The 20,609-nt window shown below is 51.4% G+C and overlaps 5 protein-coding genes across 5 annotated transcripts; 2 read left to right on the forward strand and 3 right to left on the reverse strand.

Annotated features, from left to right (window-relative positions):
- The first annotated feature begins 1,738 nt into the window (after nt 1-1,738).
- K444DRAFT_34576 (uncharacterized protein) lies at nt 1,739-4,796 on the forward strand. Its single transcript, XM_024872065.1, has 4 exons — nt 1,739-2,332; nt 2,379-2,943; nt 2,989-3,174; nt 3,221-4,796. Exons 1-4 carry the CDS (start codon nt 2,145-2,147, stop codon nt 4,757-4,759), a joined length of 2,478 nt encoding a protein of 825 aa, XP_024733660.1. The 5' UTR covers nt 1,739-2,144; the 3' UTR covers nt 4,760-4,796.
- Nucleotides 4,797-5,851: 1,055 nt separating this feature from the next.
- Nucleotides 5,852-7,120, reverse strand: K444DRAFT_34534 (uncharacterized protein). Its single transcript, XM_024872061.1, has 3 exons — nt 6,939-7,120; nt 5,972-6,816; nt 5,852-5,884 (listed from the first exon to the last, which is right to left on the reverse strand). Exon 2 carries the CDS (start codon nt 6,808-6,810, stop codon nt 6,181-6,183), a length of 630 nt encoding a protein of 209 aa, XP_024733661.1. The 5' UTR covers nt 6,811-6,816; nt 6,939-7,120; the 3' UTR covers nt 5,852-5,884; nt 5,972-6,180.
- A 56-nt stretch (nt 7,121-7,176) lies between these two features.
- On the forward strand, nt 7,177-8,700 carry K444DRAFT_593274 (WD40 repeat-like protein; the record flags this gene model as incomplete). The annotated part of the gene is made up of 4 exons (XM_024878297.1): nt 7,177-7,623; nt 7,726-8,106; nt 8,149-8,235; nt 8,320-8,700. Exons 1-4 carry the CDS (start codon nt 7,309-7,311, stop codon nt 8,698-8,700), a joined length of 1,164 nt encoding a protein of 387 aa, XP_024733662.1. The 5' UTR covers nt 7,177-7,308.
- Nucleotides 8,701-9,571: 871 nt separating this feature from the next.
- On the reverse strand, nt 9,572-10,908 carry K444DRAFT_34567 (uncharacterized protein). Its single transcript, XM_024872063.1, has one exon. It carries the CDS (start codon nt 10,678-10,680, stop codon nt 9,637-9,639), a length of 1,044 nt encoding a protein of 347 aa, XP_024733663.1. The 5' UTR covers nt 10,681-10,908; the 3' UTR covers nt 9,572-9,636.
- K444DRAFT_34530 (regulator of G protein signaling) lies at nt 10,625-12,319 on the reverse strand. The gene has a single exon (XM_024872060.1). The coding sequence runs from the start codon at nt 11,929-11,931 to the stop codon at nt 10,747-10,749; it is 1,185 nt and encodes a 394-aa protein (XP_024733664.1). The 5' UTR covers nt 11,932-12,319; the 3' UTR covers nt 10,625-10,746.
- Between the last annotated feature and the right edge of the window lie 8,290 nt (nt 12,320-20,609).

Here is a 20,609-nt window from a genome sequence, read left to right on the forward strand (position 1 = left end):
TGAGGCGCGTCCCAGTACCACAGTCAAGGATATCTGGTGCGAAGTGGAACAATTGAGGCCTGCAGTATCTGCCACAGTTGCAGCACCTGCGTTTCCCTCACCACCGAATAGCCAGACCAGCTTCGGCGCTGGAATCAGTCGGCTGACGACGCCATTTCGTTACCCAATTACAGCACTAGGCTCATCAACAAAAGCAACTTCTCCAGTGATCTTTGGGCAGGCTTCGAAGCCCCGGAGTCCTCTGGAGTTGCTGTCACATGCTTTCCCAAGACCTGATATCCAACCTCAGGTATCTCCAAAGCCTGAAGTGCAATCTGACAACAAACCAAAAGTCAAGGGCTTGATGTCATCGGGGTTTAAGAGACTTCGAGAGTCTGGCGATGTTGGCGGCAGTGAGGAGGGACCTAAGAAGTTTTGCAAGGAGGTTAAGGAATAGGGACGAAGAGAAGTTCATATGCATATGTCAGAGATGAATCTCGTTGTATACACACTTGTATGATTCACAAAGTGGCCTCTGTTGAATTGTAGTAGGATCATTGCTCGAGTAAAAAATGCTTGATCTGCTGGGAATCCCGCAAACATCAGAAAGGGCATTTGAACCTGAACTGGTGAGGACAGTTCTCCGAAAGTGTATGAGGGAGCTGCTCTTGTAATAAAGTTGAATCAAGTCTTTACGCAGAGATTTCAGATTTTGCCGCCGACCGTGTGCCATTATCTGCTTTTCCATCCCTTGAACTTCATCTAGCTGTTCGCTTTCTTTCGAGGAACAATGTTTTGTGCGTATGACCAGAGCCGAAGAAATTCGGAATCCAATATAACCCAAGTAGTCGAGTAGAATCATTGTTCTGCCTGCCCCATTCAAGCTTTGACTGATGCGCTTGGTTTCTAGTGACTCAGCACGTCCCCCTTTTCACTATTGCCGAGAGATTTTCGCCAAAGGCTGTGGCTTGTGGCGATGCCGAAGCGAGGCCTCCCTGTGCAGATTTTTGTCCCTAAATTGACGACACAACAGCAATCGAGCTCACAGCACGTCCGGTCTCTCCCATCAAGCCATGCCATACAGGATCTCCGTGGCCATCAACAGAAGCGCGTAACAGTCTTGACTCCTGGACGATGAAAGAAGCCTGCCCCTATAAAGTGGGATTTTCGACCGAGGGGCAGGCAGGCCGAAAACAAAGCACAGTATCCTTGCTTCCCCACTCGAGGCATGTCGTTCATCCGAGAAAGCACTGCGGTCCCAAAATGCACCATGCAGTCGTGCTAAATGGTAAAGGCCACTTTTTAGCACCGCGAGTTCTGTGGGGGGAGATCAGATGTTGCGAATTGATGTGATAGACATGCGTGCGACTGATGCTTCTTCCTCGTTTCGAATTGACGATCTGTCGAGTCAGACTTGCTCCCTTTCCGTTGGCCCATGGCGGGGAGTCAAGTGCCTCTCTGATCGCTCCTGCCAACAACGTTTGTCAACGCTGGGCTGGCGTCGAGTTTTTCTCTCGCGACGATGGCCTTCTTAAGTCTCCTTGAAACAGCAATCGTATCTTCTCCTTCTTAATTGAACCTACCTCTCCTGTCTGTCGTTTCATCGCCTGTTATATTATCATTTCGTCCTTCTGCAGATTGCCAAGAGGATGCAAACACAAACTTAGTCGCGAACTCGGACGGGCTCCAGCTCCCTACGAGGGATCCTCACTGCCTCTGCCAACGGCTCCCGTTCCTGTTGCCGATCTCACGAGTTTGATAGGTCCGATAGCGTCTCCTACTGCCATACCGCCACCCCCAAAGCAGAACCGGCTGCTGTGGTGGGCTCAACAGCCCGCCTACGATCACGAACCACATCCTATGCCCCCAGCCTCCGCGCGACACACGTCACTCCCTGCTGAGGTTTGAAGCCTTCTTTTGCCGATTGGACAGGGGGAGGATCCTGGTCTGGTGCAGACTCAGATTCCTGGCCCCACGCATCTGAGGCTTGCTACTTTATGGGCCAACTCGCGGACAAGTTGTAGGGCCCTTGAGGACCTCATATTCTGCTCCAATTTGGCGTTCGAATGCCTTTTTCAGCAACTTTCTAAGCGTTGTCTACCACCACATGCGACTCGTGTCTGTTTCCAGCTCTTGTAAGGTGGCATTCAAACAGCTCAGCAGCCATGTCAAATTCGACGAACTCGACAACTGGAATATCGATACAAAATATTGCAGACATGCAAGGGAAAATAATTCCGAGATCGTTCATCCATGGATATGTTGTTCTATCATTCTTGGTTAGTTTTATTGGGGCATGGACAGCATTGGAGCTCATCAGCCGAAGGACGGCTATGAGAGGGTATTATAACTGGTAAGAGGTACAAGACACGCTACTAAATTATCTCACATATTCATAGGTTTCTTCTCGCTGGTTCCTCGTTTTCGATAGGCGGAATTGCCATTTGGTCTATGCACTATATTGGAAACCGAGCTATTGTTCTTGGTGATGAGCGACCCCAGCTACAGATCGTCTACAGTGCCGGCTATACAGTGATTTCTCTCTTCGTGCCGGTTGCCGTGCTTTTCATAGTTTTCGCATCCGTTGGGTCTAACGCTACCATGAACACTACGAGAGTTGTGCTAGGGGGGGCATTAACTGGGTTTGCCGTGTGCGGGATGCATTATCTGGGTCAAGCTGGCATTGCGAATTATGATTGTGTCTACCCAGTTCCCTTTGTGATTGAAGCTATCACAATTGCGGTGGTAGCCAGTATTACAGCACTTTGCATGTTCTTTCTGTTCCGCCCAGCATGGGACACAAGGTGGTGGAGGAGACCTATTTGTGCTGTTGTCCTCGCGGGTGCGGTCTCTGGGATACATTGGCTTGCCTCAGTTGGGACGCAGTATCGATTGAAAAAGATGGACGCAAGCCCGATGAACAGCATCTCCAGGGCTCTTACAGTTATTATAGTCCTTGTTTTGGTTAGTCAACTCAACCTTGTCCATAGGTTTTTCTAACACCCTCAGTCTATATGCTGCTGCATAGTCCTCGTCCTCACTATGTTGCTTGCGCAGTGGCGCCTGGCAAAATTGGCAAAGAGGGCTCAGCAGGTCGTGCTTGCTACCGCAATTTTCGACTACGAGGACAGGATACTGGTCACGTCTGAGGGCTACCTGCCAAATAGGAAAATCGCGGACGCATGGGTTGAGCGGGTTCGTAAAGTTTCATCCTCTTGAGCTCAAGCTAATACCATGGCAGTCCCTCGACGATACATTTAGCGTCTCTCATCCCGTCTTCCTTTGGATGTTCAGAATAACCCGCAACTGGAACGGCGTTGCGAAGCTGCTTCCTGGCATGCGCAACCATGTTCATAGTGCTGGTCTGAAACGCCGTCTGGGATCCAAGTTTGAGAGCAATCTCGTGAACGACCATGGTACACCAATTGAAGACTACTCCTTAATATTTCGAGAACTTTTCTGCGTTGCGGCCGATGATCTCGCGCATGATCTGCATGAGCCACTCGACAAAATGGGTATTCTCTATGATGAAATCACCGTCACCGGTCAACAGGCAATGAAGGAAAAGAAGAAAGACACGCATTCAGATCTTGATCTTGAAGGTTTATCTGGCGGCAATGGAAAACTACTCTTCCTCCTCAGAATCGTCAACAGACGCGATGCCGAACATCTGCAGACTGCTGGATATTGTTTTGCCGAACCATCAAACGTAATCCCATTTTTGGCTACGACTTTGAAAGTGGGTCCGAAGCTACTCTCTCAGCGATTTGAGATCATGCGTGAGTATGTAGCAGAGGAACGAATGTTTGATCCGGGTGTGCACCTGGCCATCTTCGCTATTCGCGCCTCTCTCGGTGCTGGCCGCCATGGCTTTGATGTGCTTGCTCGGAAGGATGCTAAAAACCAGCTGCCGACTATGCAATTTTCCTTTGACGACCTCAACGATTTTCAGCTCGAATACTTGAAAACTATGGATTCCATGACCATGGCAGCGATCATGAAGAAACTGGTCGAAGCCTTGAGGCGCAGCCCCTCCGAGAAAGAAAAACACTTCGCAAAACAACTTTTCGATACTATCGAGGCAATCAAGGAGGAGAGTGAGAATCCTATCTTTGACGATGCCAAGCTGATTGCGGATCCAATACGGGCACCTTGTCGAGGAGTTTCCCAAGACTCACCTCCCGGCGTTGCTACGTTCATCACATTTCGAATCGTTGTACCGATCCATAGCCGAGCACCCGGAAGAAAACTGATGTATATTCCCTTGAACTTCTTCAAAATGCAACAGCAGCTCCACAAAAATGCCGCCGCCCATGACGTCTTCGCACGAGAAGTGCATCGAGAATTTGCAAACGTGTTGGATCTTGAAGATCTTGACGCGAAGGCCAGTCCCGCGTTTGCTCCTGATCCATTTAACAATGGGCAAACAAACAAAATTGAGGGAGAAAAGGCTGGCGACAGGAGGGCTACTGTGGCTTCGCAGCGTCGTCATTCCCGGGCCAGGGTTGAGAAATCATCAGAGACAAACCTTGTGGACGCGAATTCTCACGATGACGAGCCCACCTTGGGCATTGTTAACTATGCAGGAGGAGCTGGAGGTAAGAAAATCAGCTCAACCAGCCCACGAATATCTAGAAACCAGGGAGAGCGGGGTACTGGGTTCGAGCTTAGCCAAGGTGGGCAAAAGACACGAAATGGGGTTGTTGAGAAGAAGCCGAAGGAAGAGGATACCCAAACCTACATTGACGAGATGTTCACCATTACCATTACGAAACGTTAAATGTGGATAGGAGAGCATAGGATTGATTCTTTGTGTTTGGATAGATTGGGATACGTAGAACAGGTATGACTTGCTCATGCATGGAAATGGGCTCGCCACGTATTCTCGTCTGGTGGAGGCAAGGTAGGGCGACCTGTCCATACCTCAAAATCCTTGATGAACATGAAATGCTCAAACCTCTGTCTGAAGTCACCCAAGTGAAGACAATCTAAACGAGATTGTTGAATTAGATGAAGGCTGGAAACCGTAGCGAGTACGGCTGTGCCGATTTGGGCTCCAACAATCTCTAATGAAGGTTTCGGCCAAAAAACTACTCTTGGGCATCCATTGGGATACAATCTTACCCACATACACAATGCTCAACCAGACTCTTTAACACACTACAACGACTCGTTACACTAACTTCTGTATGCCATATATAATGTAACTAAACTGCCGACCGGCGCCTAGCCTAGATCTAGGAACATTCTTAAGAGAAATTTAATAGAAAGGGAGCCCCATGTATTCGTGTGATAACAACGTCAGTAGGTCCGGCGCCATACCTTCGTCGCGGCTCTCATCTGACTCGAGACTCGGGAGACTCTCACTCTCAAGTCAAACCTCGTCGTTTTTTATCGGGACCCCAATGAGCGCCAGGTCGTGCAGACGAGTATGTAGCCCCATGGCTCGCCCCCAAACCACCATCTCCTCCTCCATCCCCTCTTGCAACAGCAGTGCACCCAACTCTCTTGCCATGGAAATATCCTCGAGCCTTCGGTGAACTTTGTAATATGGGCGAAGAATGTTGTTGTCAGTCCATTACCTGAGATAAATTCCCCCCTCTCGAGCTGCGGCGGCGATTGCGAGGGCATTGCGAGAGCGGATGTGTTCTCTGATGTGGCATAATAGCATGGGTAGGTTTTGCTTGTCTGCTTGCTCGGCGGCTGGATTTTGGGGGCTTTGGCTGAGGTTTGTGACAAACAAGCTGTTGTTGATGAACACGCACCAGTGCCAAAGGCTTTGGGTATATTGGTTCAAGAGCTCGTAGTACCTTGGTAAGCGGTGACGCCGGATGTCCTCGATGTGTTCTATCATTGATCTGCGGATGAGTCCTGGTGGTTGCTGAATGGCGATATCTCTTGTGGCCTATGGGATGCGTTAGCGACTGTTGATAATATCGATCAAGAGGGCGGGCGGGTGCGGGGGTGCGGGGGGAAGGGCGATGATCCATACCTTCTATTCTCGCCGACTGGGTAGAGTTCCACGGAGGCAAATGGTATTTGCGGCGTCGACACATTGTTCAAGTTGATTGGAGCAACGGCTGGTAGTATAGGCAGTTTTCTTTCAGCGGAGTAGGTCACCGCATGGCCGGATTGTGGATTGGCTGGTTGGGCAGCTGTCGTTGCTGTTGGTGTGGCTGTGGAACTTTATTGTTATTCCCACTATCTATAGCCAGTGGCTCGGAGGCTTTCCCTCAGTTGAGAGGTCCGGAGGTGTAAGGTTGAATTTCCGTTCTCTTGGTGCCGAACACGGGGACATCGTCTCGCACTGCTTCTAAAGTAATGCACCAGAACGTCCACAGGAATGTCTTCTTCAACAGGTCGTCGTGTTGGGCCGAACGATGGCAAAGCGTGGGCATATTGTGGGCGCTGCCAATATGTAGTGGCGCTCTCCGGTCCGGTAGATGATTGAACATGGCGACTGACGGTCGATGCAGAAGGCGTGTGTGAGGGGGCTCTACGGCCTGGTCTCGACGATAGTAAGCCGTCTTCCTGAGATTCCTCGGGACGTTCTAAAAAGCGCGACAATTCAGCAAAACCCCCCGCACTTGGCAACTGGGGCTCGGGTTGTGCTCCAGGCTCTCTCCGCATCCGTGCTAAAGCATTGCCAGTGTTGCTGGTTTGGTTCTGCTGCACCTCAGATCGAGCTTGAGGGAGCAGCCTTTCTGCCTCCTCATGAAGGGAATTCCGTCGAGCGGTTTGCGATCTTGGAGCGGAAATGCTTGCTTCAGCTTCAGCTTCGGCGATTGTTCGTGCTATTCCCTCGGGGGAAAAGAATTGTGGTCGACCCATGGTGTGCTTTTCTTGAATATGAATGAAGATCGAAGAGTGGAAGAATGCGGTGGATGATGAAAATGACAAGAAAGCCTTCCCTTTGCAACTTTGCAAAAGGCTATATAAATCCGAAAAGCAGTTCGTACAGAAACGGTTCAAAGGCCTAACACTGGATTCCCATATTCGGGACCCAATCCTCAAGCGGGCTGGTGAGGGGTTTCTCTCGTCATCTTCCCACGCTGGGTTCGAGGGAGGACCCTCCAATGGAGTACCACCGCGGTTCCTCCCGCAGGGGAAGAACCCTGGTTCTCTGAAGCCTAAAGAAGATGATGCATGGACGTCGTCGGGTCGTCCCCCCTTCTAAATACAAGCTTGGGTCCGTGCACGCAATCTCGGCCAATCTTATCAGGACCAGGACCCTGACCAAAAAAGAAATCTGCCCCTCCACCACATCAACAAAATCGCTATTCCCTCGTGTATCCAGCACACCAGCAGGTTCATCGACGACTAACTAACATGGCTTCTCCCACGCACCTGCGCATCCTCCCACTCGCTGAATTCAAGCCCGCGGCTGCTTCGAGAGCTTGGGTCTCGATCCCGAATCCCAATGGCTTGCCCCTCATTGCAACCGCCACCTCCGATAAGACGGTGCGCGTCTACTCCTTGCGGAACTTTGCTCTACACTCGACGCTTGAGGGGGGGCATTTGCGGTCCGTACGATCGGTGGCATGGAAACCTACGGTCAAGAATACGGGGACGTTGTGTCTTGCGACAGGGAGTTTCGACGCGACGATGGGCATTTGGAGGCGGCGGGAAGAGAGATTCGCAGATGTCGAGGAAAAGGAAACACATACCGAAAACACGGGAGACGACGATGTTACTGAAGTCGAGATCACGAGCGATGGGGCAGCCAAGCCGGCGCCGAGGATACAGAACGATGATTCGGACAATGATGATGATTGGGAATTTGCAATTGTCCTGGAGGGTCATGATTCGGAGGTCAAGAACGTTGCATACTCGCCCTCGGGGCAATGGCTAGCGAGTTGCTCGAGGGACAAGAGTATATGGATCTGGGAAGAGATCGGGGATGAGGGTGATGATGAGTTCGAGACTATTGCAGTGCTGCAGGAGCACACAGCAGATGTAAAGTGTGTTTCTTGGCGCAAGGATGATGGCAATGGAGAGGTTCTGGCGAGCGGATCTTACGATGATACGATACGATTTTTCAAGGGCGATGACGAGGGAGAATGGAGCTGCATTGCTTTACTAGAAGGCCATGAAGGCACTGTTTGGAGCTTGGATTGGGAGCCGGAAGTCAGCCAGAAGATGTTTGATTCGGAGGCGGAAAAACTCGAGTCTACTTCGACAGAAAAAGACTACAGCCCGGGAATACCTCGCCTGATATCTTCTTCAGCGGACTGTACAATCCGAGTCTGGACCAAAGTACCTCCGCCTCCTCAGCCAAACAAACCTTCTTATTTCAACTCAGGAATCCCTTCAACGATGCGACCTCCGCCTTCCAACGAGACATGGGAATGTACAGCCACGCTACCGAAAGCGCATGACTTGCCAATCTACTCTACGAGCTGGAGCAAGAAGAGTGGCCGAGTAGTGTCAACAGGAGGCGACGGAAAGATAGTCATCTACGAAGAAACAACCAAAGGCAGGACGAAGGTAGGCGGGGAGATCGAGCGGGAGTGGGTCATCGTGGGGATTCTAGCAGGCGGCCATGGACCTTATGAAATAAATCATGTCACATGGTGCACGAGATTTGATTCCGCGAAGGCAGAGGATGGAGAGGAGATGATCGTAACAACAGGCGACGATGGCGTTGTGCGGGCGTGGGCTATTGAAGCCCTGAAGCCAGAGCCCACCGTTCCATTTACGGAAGGAGGTCCTGCATCATGAGTGAGATCATATGAATCTAGCAGGGATTATTGTAAGACATTTCAAGCATAGCGACCGGCGCTTTCATGGCATCAGAATCGGGGGCATTTAGATAGGAAAATCCAGCATTGTCTTTGAAGGGGAACACATATAAACGTCTTCCTCGCATAGTAGCGGTAAATGTATTTCCCCCCAACAAGCATCCCCTTGCAACGAAGGGTAATTCGGTCAAATAACCTTGTGGTGGCCACAACTGATCCGCCGAAAGCTTTGTTTGCAAGACATTTTGTTGCACGCCGCTGCTCGGGTGGCTGCTTTCTGAGGTAACTAGGGGAACGACTCTCCCCTAGAACCCTGGCCGAAATGGACACAGCGCATCAAGCCCACGCAGGTTGATATAACACACTTGGCACCGAGCCAACTACGCCTCACTGCCACATCACACGTTGCAAAACATATGCAGGAACGAGAGCTTAGCAGGCACTTAGTATTATACTGTATTCTTGAGGGTATCCTATCCGGCTCCGATCACGCTTGATCAAGCCACCACATATCAACAGCCACTCACACACACACACACGCATGCAATGCACCTTCAAACCCATCACGCTTTAGAATTCCATCACGATCATCCCAACGCCGACCGATGTTTATAATAAGGCCTTTCCTCTGCCCCAAGTCTCTCGTTCCAAAGAACAAGGTTTTCGAATCTCGAGTCCCCCGAGCGCCAAACAAGCAGAATCAACAAATAAAGCAGATGTCCTCTCCATTTTCCCCTTTTGGATGGTTGATGCATGCTCCCCTTTGCCCGAATCCCGTTTCGTAAAATGAATTCTTGTAAAAACCAAACATACCCGTCCCGAGACGCAATATGTACGAATGAACAGGTGGTGATTGACCAAAAAAAATCTCTTTGTGAAGGTATCCCAACGCCAGCAATGCCAAAAAAAGAAACGCTCAAGCAGAAGTAGTCGGACAATCATTTTGGGGACAGATAGCTCCGGAAATGGAAACATCTTCCACCGATGCTTTCCGCGAGCCGGACAGGTTCAGAACCCTGTAAAGCAAACTTTTTCTCTTCCTATCCGGCACTCCGGACCGATAATCTTGCACGCCTCCTCGACCTCGAGGTCCAACCACCATCCGCCCGCCCTGCGGTATTCTATGAACGTAGCCCCAGTTGCCCGATTCGAGGCTGACTTTGCGGTCCAGCTCTTCTTCCCAGCCATAAATGTCTGAAGAGGTAGCCGTCGAGGCAGACTGAATGCTTCCTGTGGAGGACATCATGCTTACTGCGGAACTTGCCACGCTGGTGTCGAGCGTCAACGCTGCATGACTGTATTGACTGTATCGATCATCCATGAGAGTGCTAGGCGCAGTTGTGGTGGTTGAAAGGCTGGCTCGAGATTCGTGGGCAATAGGATGGGCGGAAATCCATACTCCGTTGTCCGTCTCGAAATCGAAATCCATAGCAGTGCTTTCCAGAGACGTATCAACGATGCTCTTGTCGTCCCCAGTTACCGAACCTGGAGTAGACACTGGAGGCACCGTAGACACCGTAGGTGTCGGTACCTCTGGGATTTCTTCATCCTCTGGCACTTTTGCAGGAATGTAGAATGGCTGGGGGCCTGCTACCTGCATCCTCTTCGCGGGCAACTTCGCGCTATCGTTTTCGCTATTTGCGCCTCTGTTTCCGACAGAGGATATTCCTTTTGCGGCCACGCCATCCTTCGTGACACCTTCTTCTATTTTCCCCAATTTCGTTCTCTCAAATTTCAAGAGTTCTTCGTCGCTCCCATGATAGAGACGTTGTGCTGTGGCTGACATCGGTAGGAATGGCCGACGTCCGGTGATTTCGACTGGCGATCCAGGATGGGCTTCTAAAACAGATGATCCCCCTTTATCACTGTCACTAAGCCTCAAACTGGTTCCACCGTGCACAAAAGCAGTCTTCTTGTGATCTTGTCGATGGCTTGAATATCCTGCGACAGGATGTTCCATAGGAGCTATAACTGGAATGGGGATAATAGAAAAAATGTCATTCGGTGACGACGTGACCTGTCGCCCTCATAAACCAGGTTCCGCACTTCCTTCCCGACTCATAGGATGCTGCAAACTATTCGTACTAGATCCTGAGCCATGGCCTGATCGACCCTTCTTCCATCGTAACTTGTCGCCCATCTTCTTCCAACCACTGTGGCTGGCTTGCGGGCTCGTTCCGGGTGAGACGTCCGCAAATCCTGCGTTTGAGGTGGGAGGCGTGTTGGGAGGCGTCATAGGCTCCAGAGCAGAGCCAGAGGGGGATGGAGAATCGGTACTGTCGTCTGTCATACTCTCTACTCCCTCACCTGACGATATTCCAGAAGACCCAGAGATATTTGCCGAGAGGCGCGACAGCCCTAGAGCGCTGGTGAAGTTGGATTGACGAGATGGCCGAGTTGAAGGGCCGCTGTAGGATTGGGAAAGAGCATCGGCCCCCGTCCCGCTTGACGGAGGGCTTCCATCTCGCTGACGCCGTAGCTTTGCTGGAGACATTGACCTTTCGTCCAATGAGCCACTCAGATACGTATCTGGCATAGATTCATTCGAAGTCCAAGGGCTGCTGACGGTTTCTGCGCCACGTGATGGAGCGACGAAGTTGAGGAAAGGGACAAGGACTGATTCATCCATCAACTCGTAAACGATCTTGACTGCGGGCTCAAGCGCGATAGGATCTGGGGGTAGATCGGTGTAAGGTAGTGATAACAGGTGGTCCCGGATATCTGAAGGTAAGTTCACTTCTCGAGGTGCGTTCGGGGTGACGTAGTTATCTAGCAATTTCTGCCATAAACTTCGGACGCTTCCAAAGTCCGGTGTCTGGGGAGACAAGGAAGTGATGGGATCTTTTTGTACCATATCTCGGTATTGCTTGGTGTATCTGTCGGCCTCTATCGTGAACTCCAGTGTCTCCAAACAATGGTTCTGTGAAAGGTAGGCCGTGAAGGCACTGATCGTCCATGGCGGTGGTGCTGTGTTTGACAACACCTCTTGTAAAGTTGGCCGTCGGGGGCAGTACGGCCCGGTGGGTATCGATAGACTCAAAGGCCTCGATGACGAGAAATCTCCTGAAGACATGAAGCCTTCGTCGTCCGCGTCCCAGTCCGAGAGGACGGATGAGCAACGGGGTGATGTTTCTCTCGATGATATGTGTACGTGCAACGAGGGCGGTTTTCGAATTTTCGACCTTCGCATTGCTCTTCGTAGGTATTTCATGGGCACACTGGCAGTGCGTCCTCTTGTTCCGCCGCCTGAAACGGATCGTTGAGTCCTTCAAAATACAAGTCTCGTGGGAGTGCGTTTGAAACCCGTCGCCAAGAGAAAGGAACCGAATATTATCGTGTCGAGAGCATTCGAAAGACTGGCTACTTGTACAGGGAAATCGTCAAGAAGAAATCTCGCTGTTTGCTCCCGAGCAACGTCGTCCGTTAACCCCCACTTGTAAACGCGCGAAGTGACAAAGAAGAAGGTCGTAACGTCGTTGTATGCAGGTATCCGTCCTATGCCGAGTCGCCAGGCCAAACCTCCAATAATTCTGATGTGTGGCCGAACACAAACGGGTATCGACAGGTCTCGATGTCTGTTGAAATTCTTCCGGAACTGACGCCTGCGAGCGAGGGAATCTGCAATCAAGTCAGGGAAAGTCGCCGTGCATTGGCGAGACAGAGTGATTCAGCAGCGTGTTCACTCTCTTGGAAATTGGGCGGAGTCGATGTATTACGGTGCAACCTTCTGAGTGCAAACCAGGCTGAGAGTCGCAGAGTGGTCTGCCACTGAAACTGGACGCTTTCAAAGAACGACTGAAGTCTGACGACAGAACTTCGGGTATCTCGAGGAAAGGAAAGATGAATCAATCCAAGGAGAGGCTATCGAACGCACTGGAGAGTCCGTAGTATCGGTGCTCTCGAGTGATAGAATTAGAGGGTGGCGTTGTGACGTCGAGCGTGGTGTTACTGGGTGTGGTTCGAGGTGCTGGTGTGAAAGGCAGTGCAGGCTTGGGTGCGGAGTCTAGTGAGTCGTTCAGAGGTGATTGAGGCCAATGGCGATGGTCGGCTCTCGGAAGGTTCTTGGAGGGAGCGGGTGTTCTGAGTATGAATAATCGTGGACGGAGGTTTTGCGTGAGAGCTGGTTGTTCGTCGTCTCGTGAGTGGCTTTTGTGGAGTTCCTTTTTCGAGGACAAAGGAGTTTCGGAGTGGGCGAGTGAACAGCAGGTGTGGCAGCCACACCTCGGAAGCTCGATGATTTGCAAGTAGGTGCAGGAGTATTATCTCGGGCGCTGGCAGTCGCAGTTGCAGTGCAGAGTCAGTGGCAAGTGCAATGGGAGCGAAGTGGACCTGAGGATTGGCATGATGGACAGAGGTGGAGCGCGCCTTCACGAGTGCAGGCGACGCCCTGCCCAGTTGATACGACGGACTGGTTTTCCTGGCCACCAGCGCTGCGCTAGAACATGGAGCACCGCACCCTGACGACACCAGAGCTTGCTTTGCTTTGCGGTGGAGGCAGCGCAGAGTCGATCTAAGGAGGAGGAGGAGCAGCAACGGCCATTTTCCGTGGTACGTAGCAGTCCGCGGAGAGGAAGCTCAGAGGGAGGGAGGGGGTTGTACACAGTAGACGGCGCTGGACTCCAGACTGGGGCAGTCGGAGTGACGGACTGCACTGCACACTGCACTGCACGATGGCGAGGGCAGCGAGGGCAGCGAGGGCAGCGAGAGCAGCAGCGAATAATGCGACGGGCTGCATCTGAGACGGGAGACGAGCGAACTGCAGAAGAAGCACGCTAGAATGCTGGAGCTGGACTAGCTCGTTTGTGGCTTTCCCGGCCTCTCGAACCCTCCTCTCCCGTTCGCCCACTCCTCCCCACTCCACTCCATTGCCCGCGCCCCGTGCCCCCTGCCCAAGGCCCCATCCCTGTCCCCTGATGGAAGCAAATCCACTCCTTCGATAGAAGCCTTTGCATCATGAGCGGCGCCTGCCATTGGGCCACCCATTGGGCCACCCAGACCCGCATTCTGACCCGCATTCCGAGATTGCCAGAGCTGCTGGCGGCCCATTGGTGCGCTGCCAGCCAGCTGCTGCCCCCCTTGGGCGAACACACACTTCACCAAGCTCACCATCGTCAAGGCGGCGAGAGATGTGGGGCATGGACAGGGGCTTCCCAGAAGGTCTCACAGTGCGGCCAGGGAACCACGGCCTTACCAGCGCTTGGCAGTTGGCACGCCTGTTTTCTGCATTTGCGCCCTTCCCTCGAGTGCCCCGGACCAATATATGGCCGATGTTACTGCACCAACCAGCCGCCAGACGACGTCTGAAAGAGCAAATACAGAAGGAGGCACGGAGGTGAGGCCGAGGACCATCAGCACTTGCTGATGAGAGAGAGAGAGAGAGAGAGGACTCAGAGTCTCAGACTCTCAGAGGAGCGAGAACGTAGGCAGGAAAACCAGCGATGCCAGCACAAGGGCCTCTTTGGCGAACACCCCGTGCGAAGATTTCCAGAAAACGTGACTCAGTTACCACCAGGAGGTGAGTGCATGAAATGGAATGCCCCCGTCTATGTGATGAACAGCGCAATATAGTCATGTTCTAGCAGATCAGAAACCCATCAGAGCCAAAGCCTCACCTTCATCCACCCCGTTATCTCTGGACATTCTACTGCCGTGACGTCTTTTGTCTGTTCTCCTGGCCATCCGGCTTCAATCTTCCGTGCGATATTGCAATATCGAGATCTGGTGCTGGCTCTCCATACAGCCCCCACCAAGCTTTTTCGCGCTGAATTGCTGTCACGGCACTGACGGCAGACAGCTGATGGATCATGGATGATGATCTCTTCAGACGTCTAGGACTATCTTATTACTCGCTGAAGATCGTGGTTTAGCACCAACAACCCCTCATCAACGCAGCCCACTTTGCACATCTGCCGTCGCCACTCGTGTGTTGTCAAACCAAGTGCCGAGAGCATCAAAAGCCTCAAGCTATCTATCGTTCTGGCGATCCAACCACTGGTTCCCGGTTTATTGTGCCTCATCCCCAGTTATCGCGACTGGCGTCCTCTACCTGTTGAGATCACGGCACTCGACGTTTGTGGCATCATATCGCAGCTTCAATTTTCGGCACCTTTCGTCGATCCTCATGCGTGACATTCATCCAACGCTTCTGATTGACCCCTTTTCCTTTCTGTCTCCCCAACTCCATGCGTTGTGTTAGCCGGCGACCAGCTCACTGTTCAGAGCTACACCACTGTTAGAAGGTGCTGTTTCCGGATATATCACTGTAGATCAGCCTATGCCGTGGTCAAGCCACCAGGTCGTGACCCCTAGAAAGGGAGGAGGCTCTCTGATTTTCCTCACTATCGTGCTGACTGCAGCACTGTGCAGCTCACGGGTTATAAAAATCCCGGAGTTGATTATAAAACCAATGACAGGCCCATCAACCATCAGGAGAGCGCGAAGCTTATTTTCTCAAGGTTCCACGGTTGCTGCTATTGTCGTCGTGAAGAGGGTTCAACCTGACAGGCCACATTAAGCATCATACTATTATGGCCCCTCTCTACGCTCCAGAACTTAATCCGCAACTTACGAGATCTTCCCAACCACAGGGTGAGATGGATATCTCTCGCTTCGGGGGCCGAAAAGTTGACATCCATAAGAATCTGACCCAGAGATTCAGCTGTACCTGCTGCAACAGCAACTTACGATGCTGACAGGATCGTGCTTCGATGGATCCCCCCTTTCTTGGTTCAAACTTTTGGATGCCGTGTGTGCCGCCGCCCTTGTCCCCTTTCCCATCAGACAGGTCACGAGGGGAACCACGCGAAGCGACAAGCATTGGCTGTCGGGCAATTTTCCCAGGGGCTTGCAAGCCTTGCATCGGTCGCGCGAATGAGGAACTCGACAATCGTGATACCACAGTATCCCCGGCCGAGGTTGTGTCAAGCCGCCAGGCCATGTCCTTGCACGTAAGATTAGGAAACTCTGATAAGGTTTCGGAAGTAAAATGGTCGATCTGACCCTTCGATTTTGTGTTTTTGTGACTTTTGTGACTTTCCGAAGTAATCATGAAGTGAGGGACGCGTGGAGCGTTGAAATGTCATAGCCTGACTGGCAGAAAAGCTTCTCCCGCGCGGGTGAGCAGGTCGTCGATTAGTGACTTCTCATGTTTCTGTGCCTCCCGGAGCTCACGGAGGATGACTGCACCCCACCATGGCTCTGGGCCCTCGATGGTGCTGCTTTGCGCGCGGCTCCCCTCAGTCTCAGTCAGACGTTTCGAATCTGTGCATCCCTCTCCCGGGCAACGAGATCAGCGGTGGCGAGAGGGCAAACTCAAGGCTCAAGCCTGCTACGCGGCGAACCTCGTGAGCACCGAGCAGCGAGGGAGGCGTCAAAGAATATTCCATCCAATATTCCAGAAATCCGCAAATGTTTCCACAGGGCCCAAAAGGCCCAACCTTACCTCATCCTGCTTCACCGCCAGCGTGTCATCCAAATTGGTGGCATGAGTGGTGGCAAAGGTGGCATGACTTTTTGGGATCCACAAGCCAGGGGTGCCGTTCCCGTCCAAGCACGCAAGGTCGGTCAGCCATCGACCCACACGGGACCCACACGGACCCGCACCAGGCCCAGGAAGGAATCAGGCTAGAAGCTCGGAAGAAGGTGAGTGCCAGCGTGGCGTCCTTCTAGAACATTTCCACTTTCAACTTGGCTGGGAAATGGGAAATGCACGGGGTCCTTGCATGCAGACATTCCCGAGGGACCCTGACTGACATGGTGCCTCAGCCGTCCCGTTTGATCTTGGGGAAGGAAGGTTCCATCCATACTAGAATTGTCCGGAACCGCCGCAACGCCCCATCCCATGCCGCAAAACATTTGCCAGGGAGATTGGGAAAACCTCCCATGTCATAGCCGCGCAAGGAGGAAGCTGCCTCCGTGCCTCACGGGTGATCACTTCTGCACAGGCGCGGAGTGGAATAGGAAGGAGCTTTTGCTGCCCATGGCCGTGACATGACACATAGCGGTTTGCACCGTCGCACGGCGCTTCCACTTAAGCCGTATCATCGGTGCCAATCAGGAATCCAAGTACGTAAAGCGCGACGTGTCTCGGGTAGTGCACGTCAGGTCCTTCTTAGTCGGAGTTGTCAGGTACGGGCGGGGTTGACTGATGCAAAGTGTCAAGCGGGAGCGCCGTCGTGAAAGTCACGACAGGAAGGAAACGAAAGTTCATTTCTCCGGAACAACGTCGGCCCACCCCTTGAGACCTCAACTGAGTCAACGAGCCGATGGAAAGCGTATGTGATACCGGTTATTAAACAGAAGTTTCTTCCGAGGAAAAAAAGTGCAAGTCATTTTTCAGGCGCTATCTTTGAACTTTCAGAAGTCAGGTCCACCAGGTCCACTTTCTTCGGTTTCAACTTTTCACGCCTCTCTGTCGATGGCATTACGTCACATGATGCAGCTGATCCAACTTTCGAAACTCCAAAAGGGGGGTTGTTTGCCGAATGGTCTTCCGCGCAAACAGTTCACTTCTTGAAGCGATATCTGCGGTGGGAGACTTGGTGGTATGAGGCACCGGTGAAACAGTCAACAGATCCACAGGGATGAAGGTGAAATTCCTCCAATATCGGCCAGATCCGGCTTGGATATCTGTTGGTAGAGGACTCTCCTGGAGGTAACCTTGAAGGGAAGAGTGGAGACCAGATCGGCTCCCGCTTCAAGAGTTGGTTTGGTTGTCAAGTTAGGATTTGCATCTTTGCATTCCGTTTAAAAGCCGGATTCCCATGATAAAGAGCAAAATCAGTTGCTGGCATCGTTGGGGAGAGGGCAATATCTTATTCGAGATATTCCTACAAGTAAAGTTGATATAAATCATCTAGCTCACCGGGGAGGTGCGGTCCCGAGGGTCCAAGGATGGCCGTGTTGCTTGGATAGGCCCAGCTCTCTCTAGCATTGGCATCAATGAATGGAAAGACGACAGTGATGAAAGAACTCCAAGCGAACTTTGCGTATAAAGATATTTCCAAGCAACAGAATTTGCGCTAAGTTCGACGTAAATGGTAATCATGGGTAATGAGGGTAGACAGGACTTGGAGGAGGAGGTGTCCCAGCCTCAAAATTCACTGGAACTGATGTGGGAACCTCTGAGTGGGAGGCGAGGACATGAAAGAGTCCTAGGAGCTGGACGTGGTGGAGGAGGAAATGAAGCAGGGCTAGCGTTGTATCTGATCGAGACGTCTGGAGGATATGAATTCTCGGAGAAGTTGCTTTGAGGTGTCGCAAGAGGAAACCTGTGTAGACCTGGGAACTCAAAGTGAGAGGAGAACGAAGTCCCTTACGTGTAGCAGAAGGGTGAAAACCCCTCCTCCTGGCGGAACGAAGAAGGGGTTGCCGTGGGGTACAGGGCAATGGATAGAAGGTCCTTTTTCAGTGGTTGGCAGGGACGGTTTGTAGAGTTGGTCAATTAAGGAGATGTTAGACTCGGAGCTTGCTTTAGGAGGTGAAGTCGACCAAGGCGGCGTAGGAGTGACTAACATCTGTATACATAGGAAGGAGCTTAAAATCAGAACGAATTCAACACGAAATAGCAACAGTTGTAGATATACGAGTCATGAATTGGTGTGAAGCGATAGTGCTTCTGGAGGAATAGGGGTTCCTCACCTCGCTAAGCGAGCCGCGTATACTCCAAAAATTGTAAAAATATTACAACGCGACTTGATTAGAAGAGGAAGAGGTATACTAGGAGCCCAATTTCTTTAAAAAAACAAAAGGCAAAAGTTTCTCAGGCTTGTGCCTGCTACATCCTTTGCCTCGAGACAAGCTAACTCCTCATCCCTAGAGAGTTTGAGCCAGCTAGCAAGGTGCCTGCATAATACTTAGTGGATGGTTGAGTTCCAAACTAAACACGCATTGTCTTTTGGCGACTGCAAAAAGCTTATGTATCAAGGCCGCCCATGCCGACCTCTCGCTTTTAGGAGGTGAAAACCACGTTTGAGCCCACCGAGTTTAGCCTCACCACCCTATTTCTCGGTGATCTCACTAGGATGGTAACTCCGCTGCTTGCCGTTTCGCTTCGTCAAAATTGGATAGTCCAGAGTAGTCAATACATCGAGCTTTCGTATCTGTACTCGAAGAATCTACTAAACACGGAGGATGTTCAGCTTCAGCATCAAGACAGCATCAGCCATTTCAGAGCTTTCTCCAAACCTAGACAGCAAGAGGCAAAGGCATGGAGACGGCAATAGCGGCAGCGCTCTTTGAAACATCTATACTATATGTTCGATACAACAGGAATCTGAAATCACTACGAATCCTTCTCAGTCCAAGCAGTCCGCCATTTATTCTTTTGAGACGAGGGCGAGGTGAATTGTCTTTCAAATTATGCCTTTGGTTTACTGTTTGCCTGTTTGTTTGAGATTTATCTGTATCATGTTTCTAGAAAGATGCGGTTGAGAAGGCGCACCTTCCAACCTTATCATATCGTGCCTTCCTCCCTGCCTCAATGTCAAAGCCATTTCGCGTGAGTATCTCGCGACTCCCTCACGTTTGAATCCTTTGTCACTTCAATCATTCGTCTTGTCATATTTCATCCGCTCATATTCTATCCCGCTTCAAGATGTCTCCCACCAAAATCAAAGTTTCAAACTGCTGCATGGGTCGAGATCCACCGTCACCGGATGGCCTCGCTCCTCGACCTGCGCGCTCGCCAGTTAATTCAGGGAAGAGAGCATCCAACGAACAAATCCCATCTTGGACTACGGCAGACGCAGCACAAATACGAGCTATCTTTGAAGAAGACGCTATTACGGCACTTCCTGAAGAGGCCCCGCAAGTTACACCAAACAAGGGGAAGGGCAAGCTCGCGGCAATCCTTGAAGGAGACAAGTCAGATTCGGATATCGAGATGAAGTTTATGACAATCAAGGGCAAGAAGAGCTCTAGCACACTGAAAAGTGTTACCAAGCGATTAAAAAAGCACCTTTCGAGAGACTCAGCATTGTCGAAGCGGCATTCGAGATCCAGTGTTGGCACAAGTGAAGAAGAGATTGACCGTCGAGCAGAGTTGAGAAGAATCAGAGAGCGGAGAATTCGGGAGGAACTGAGCAATGAAGGAGTGTACGATGATGATGCGAAGTCTATCTCATCTTTGGTGTGTGGGCAAACTACTTCTGACAGGAAGAGTCCACGATCCTGGATTCCAGGGGATTATATTCCCCTCCCGGCTTTGACACCGCCTGATCTGCCATACCCAGCAATTCCCTTACCATACCTTTCTCCCCTTGATAAGTAAGTTGCAAAGAAGATCGGAATGCTTGGCGGAATCACGTACTGACGTTTCCCAGGGGATACGACCCTCTGCGGGAATATCTGAAGTCACTTCAAGATGAAAATCGAATAACCCACCCTCTCGCTTCGAGCGAAACCTTGGTGAACTCCACGGGAACATTATCTCGAAGACACAGTTCACCTGTTCTACATACTCCGGGCAGCGGGGAATCTGAAACCCGTGTATACATTCCATCTCGGAAACGGAGCTCTCTCCCGCCAATGCCCCCGTCGCCATTATTGCAACCTACTCGATTACCAAGTATCACGGAGCCAACCAAATCGTCTTGGAGATTGTCATTTGCATCAGGCCAACGCGGTGAGCATCTGCGCAAGTTAAGCCAAGAACATGCAGTACCAATTACCCTGAGCATCGAGAGACTGAAAGACTCTGCTCAACCAGTCAGATATCTTCATGATAAAGGCCTCAGGACTTCTTCACAAGTGATCGCAGCTTCAGAAGATAACACCAATCAGAAATCTATTACTTCTCACGCTCACACATGCTCGACAAGTGATGACTTCGGGGGTGTTGACGGCGTGGGCGATGATTCAGCTGCAATCCACCTCCACGAGATGAGGATA

This window comes from Hyaloscypha bicolor, assembly GCF_002865645.1.
Source record: "Hyaloscypha bicolor E unplaced genomic scaffold K444scaffold_117, whole genome shotgun sequence".
NCBI lineage: Eukaryota > Fungi > Ascomycota > Leotiomycetes > Helotiales > Hyaloscyphaceae > Hyaloscypha > Hyaloscypha bicolor.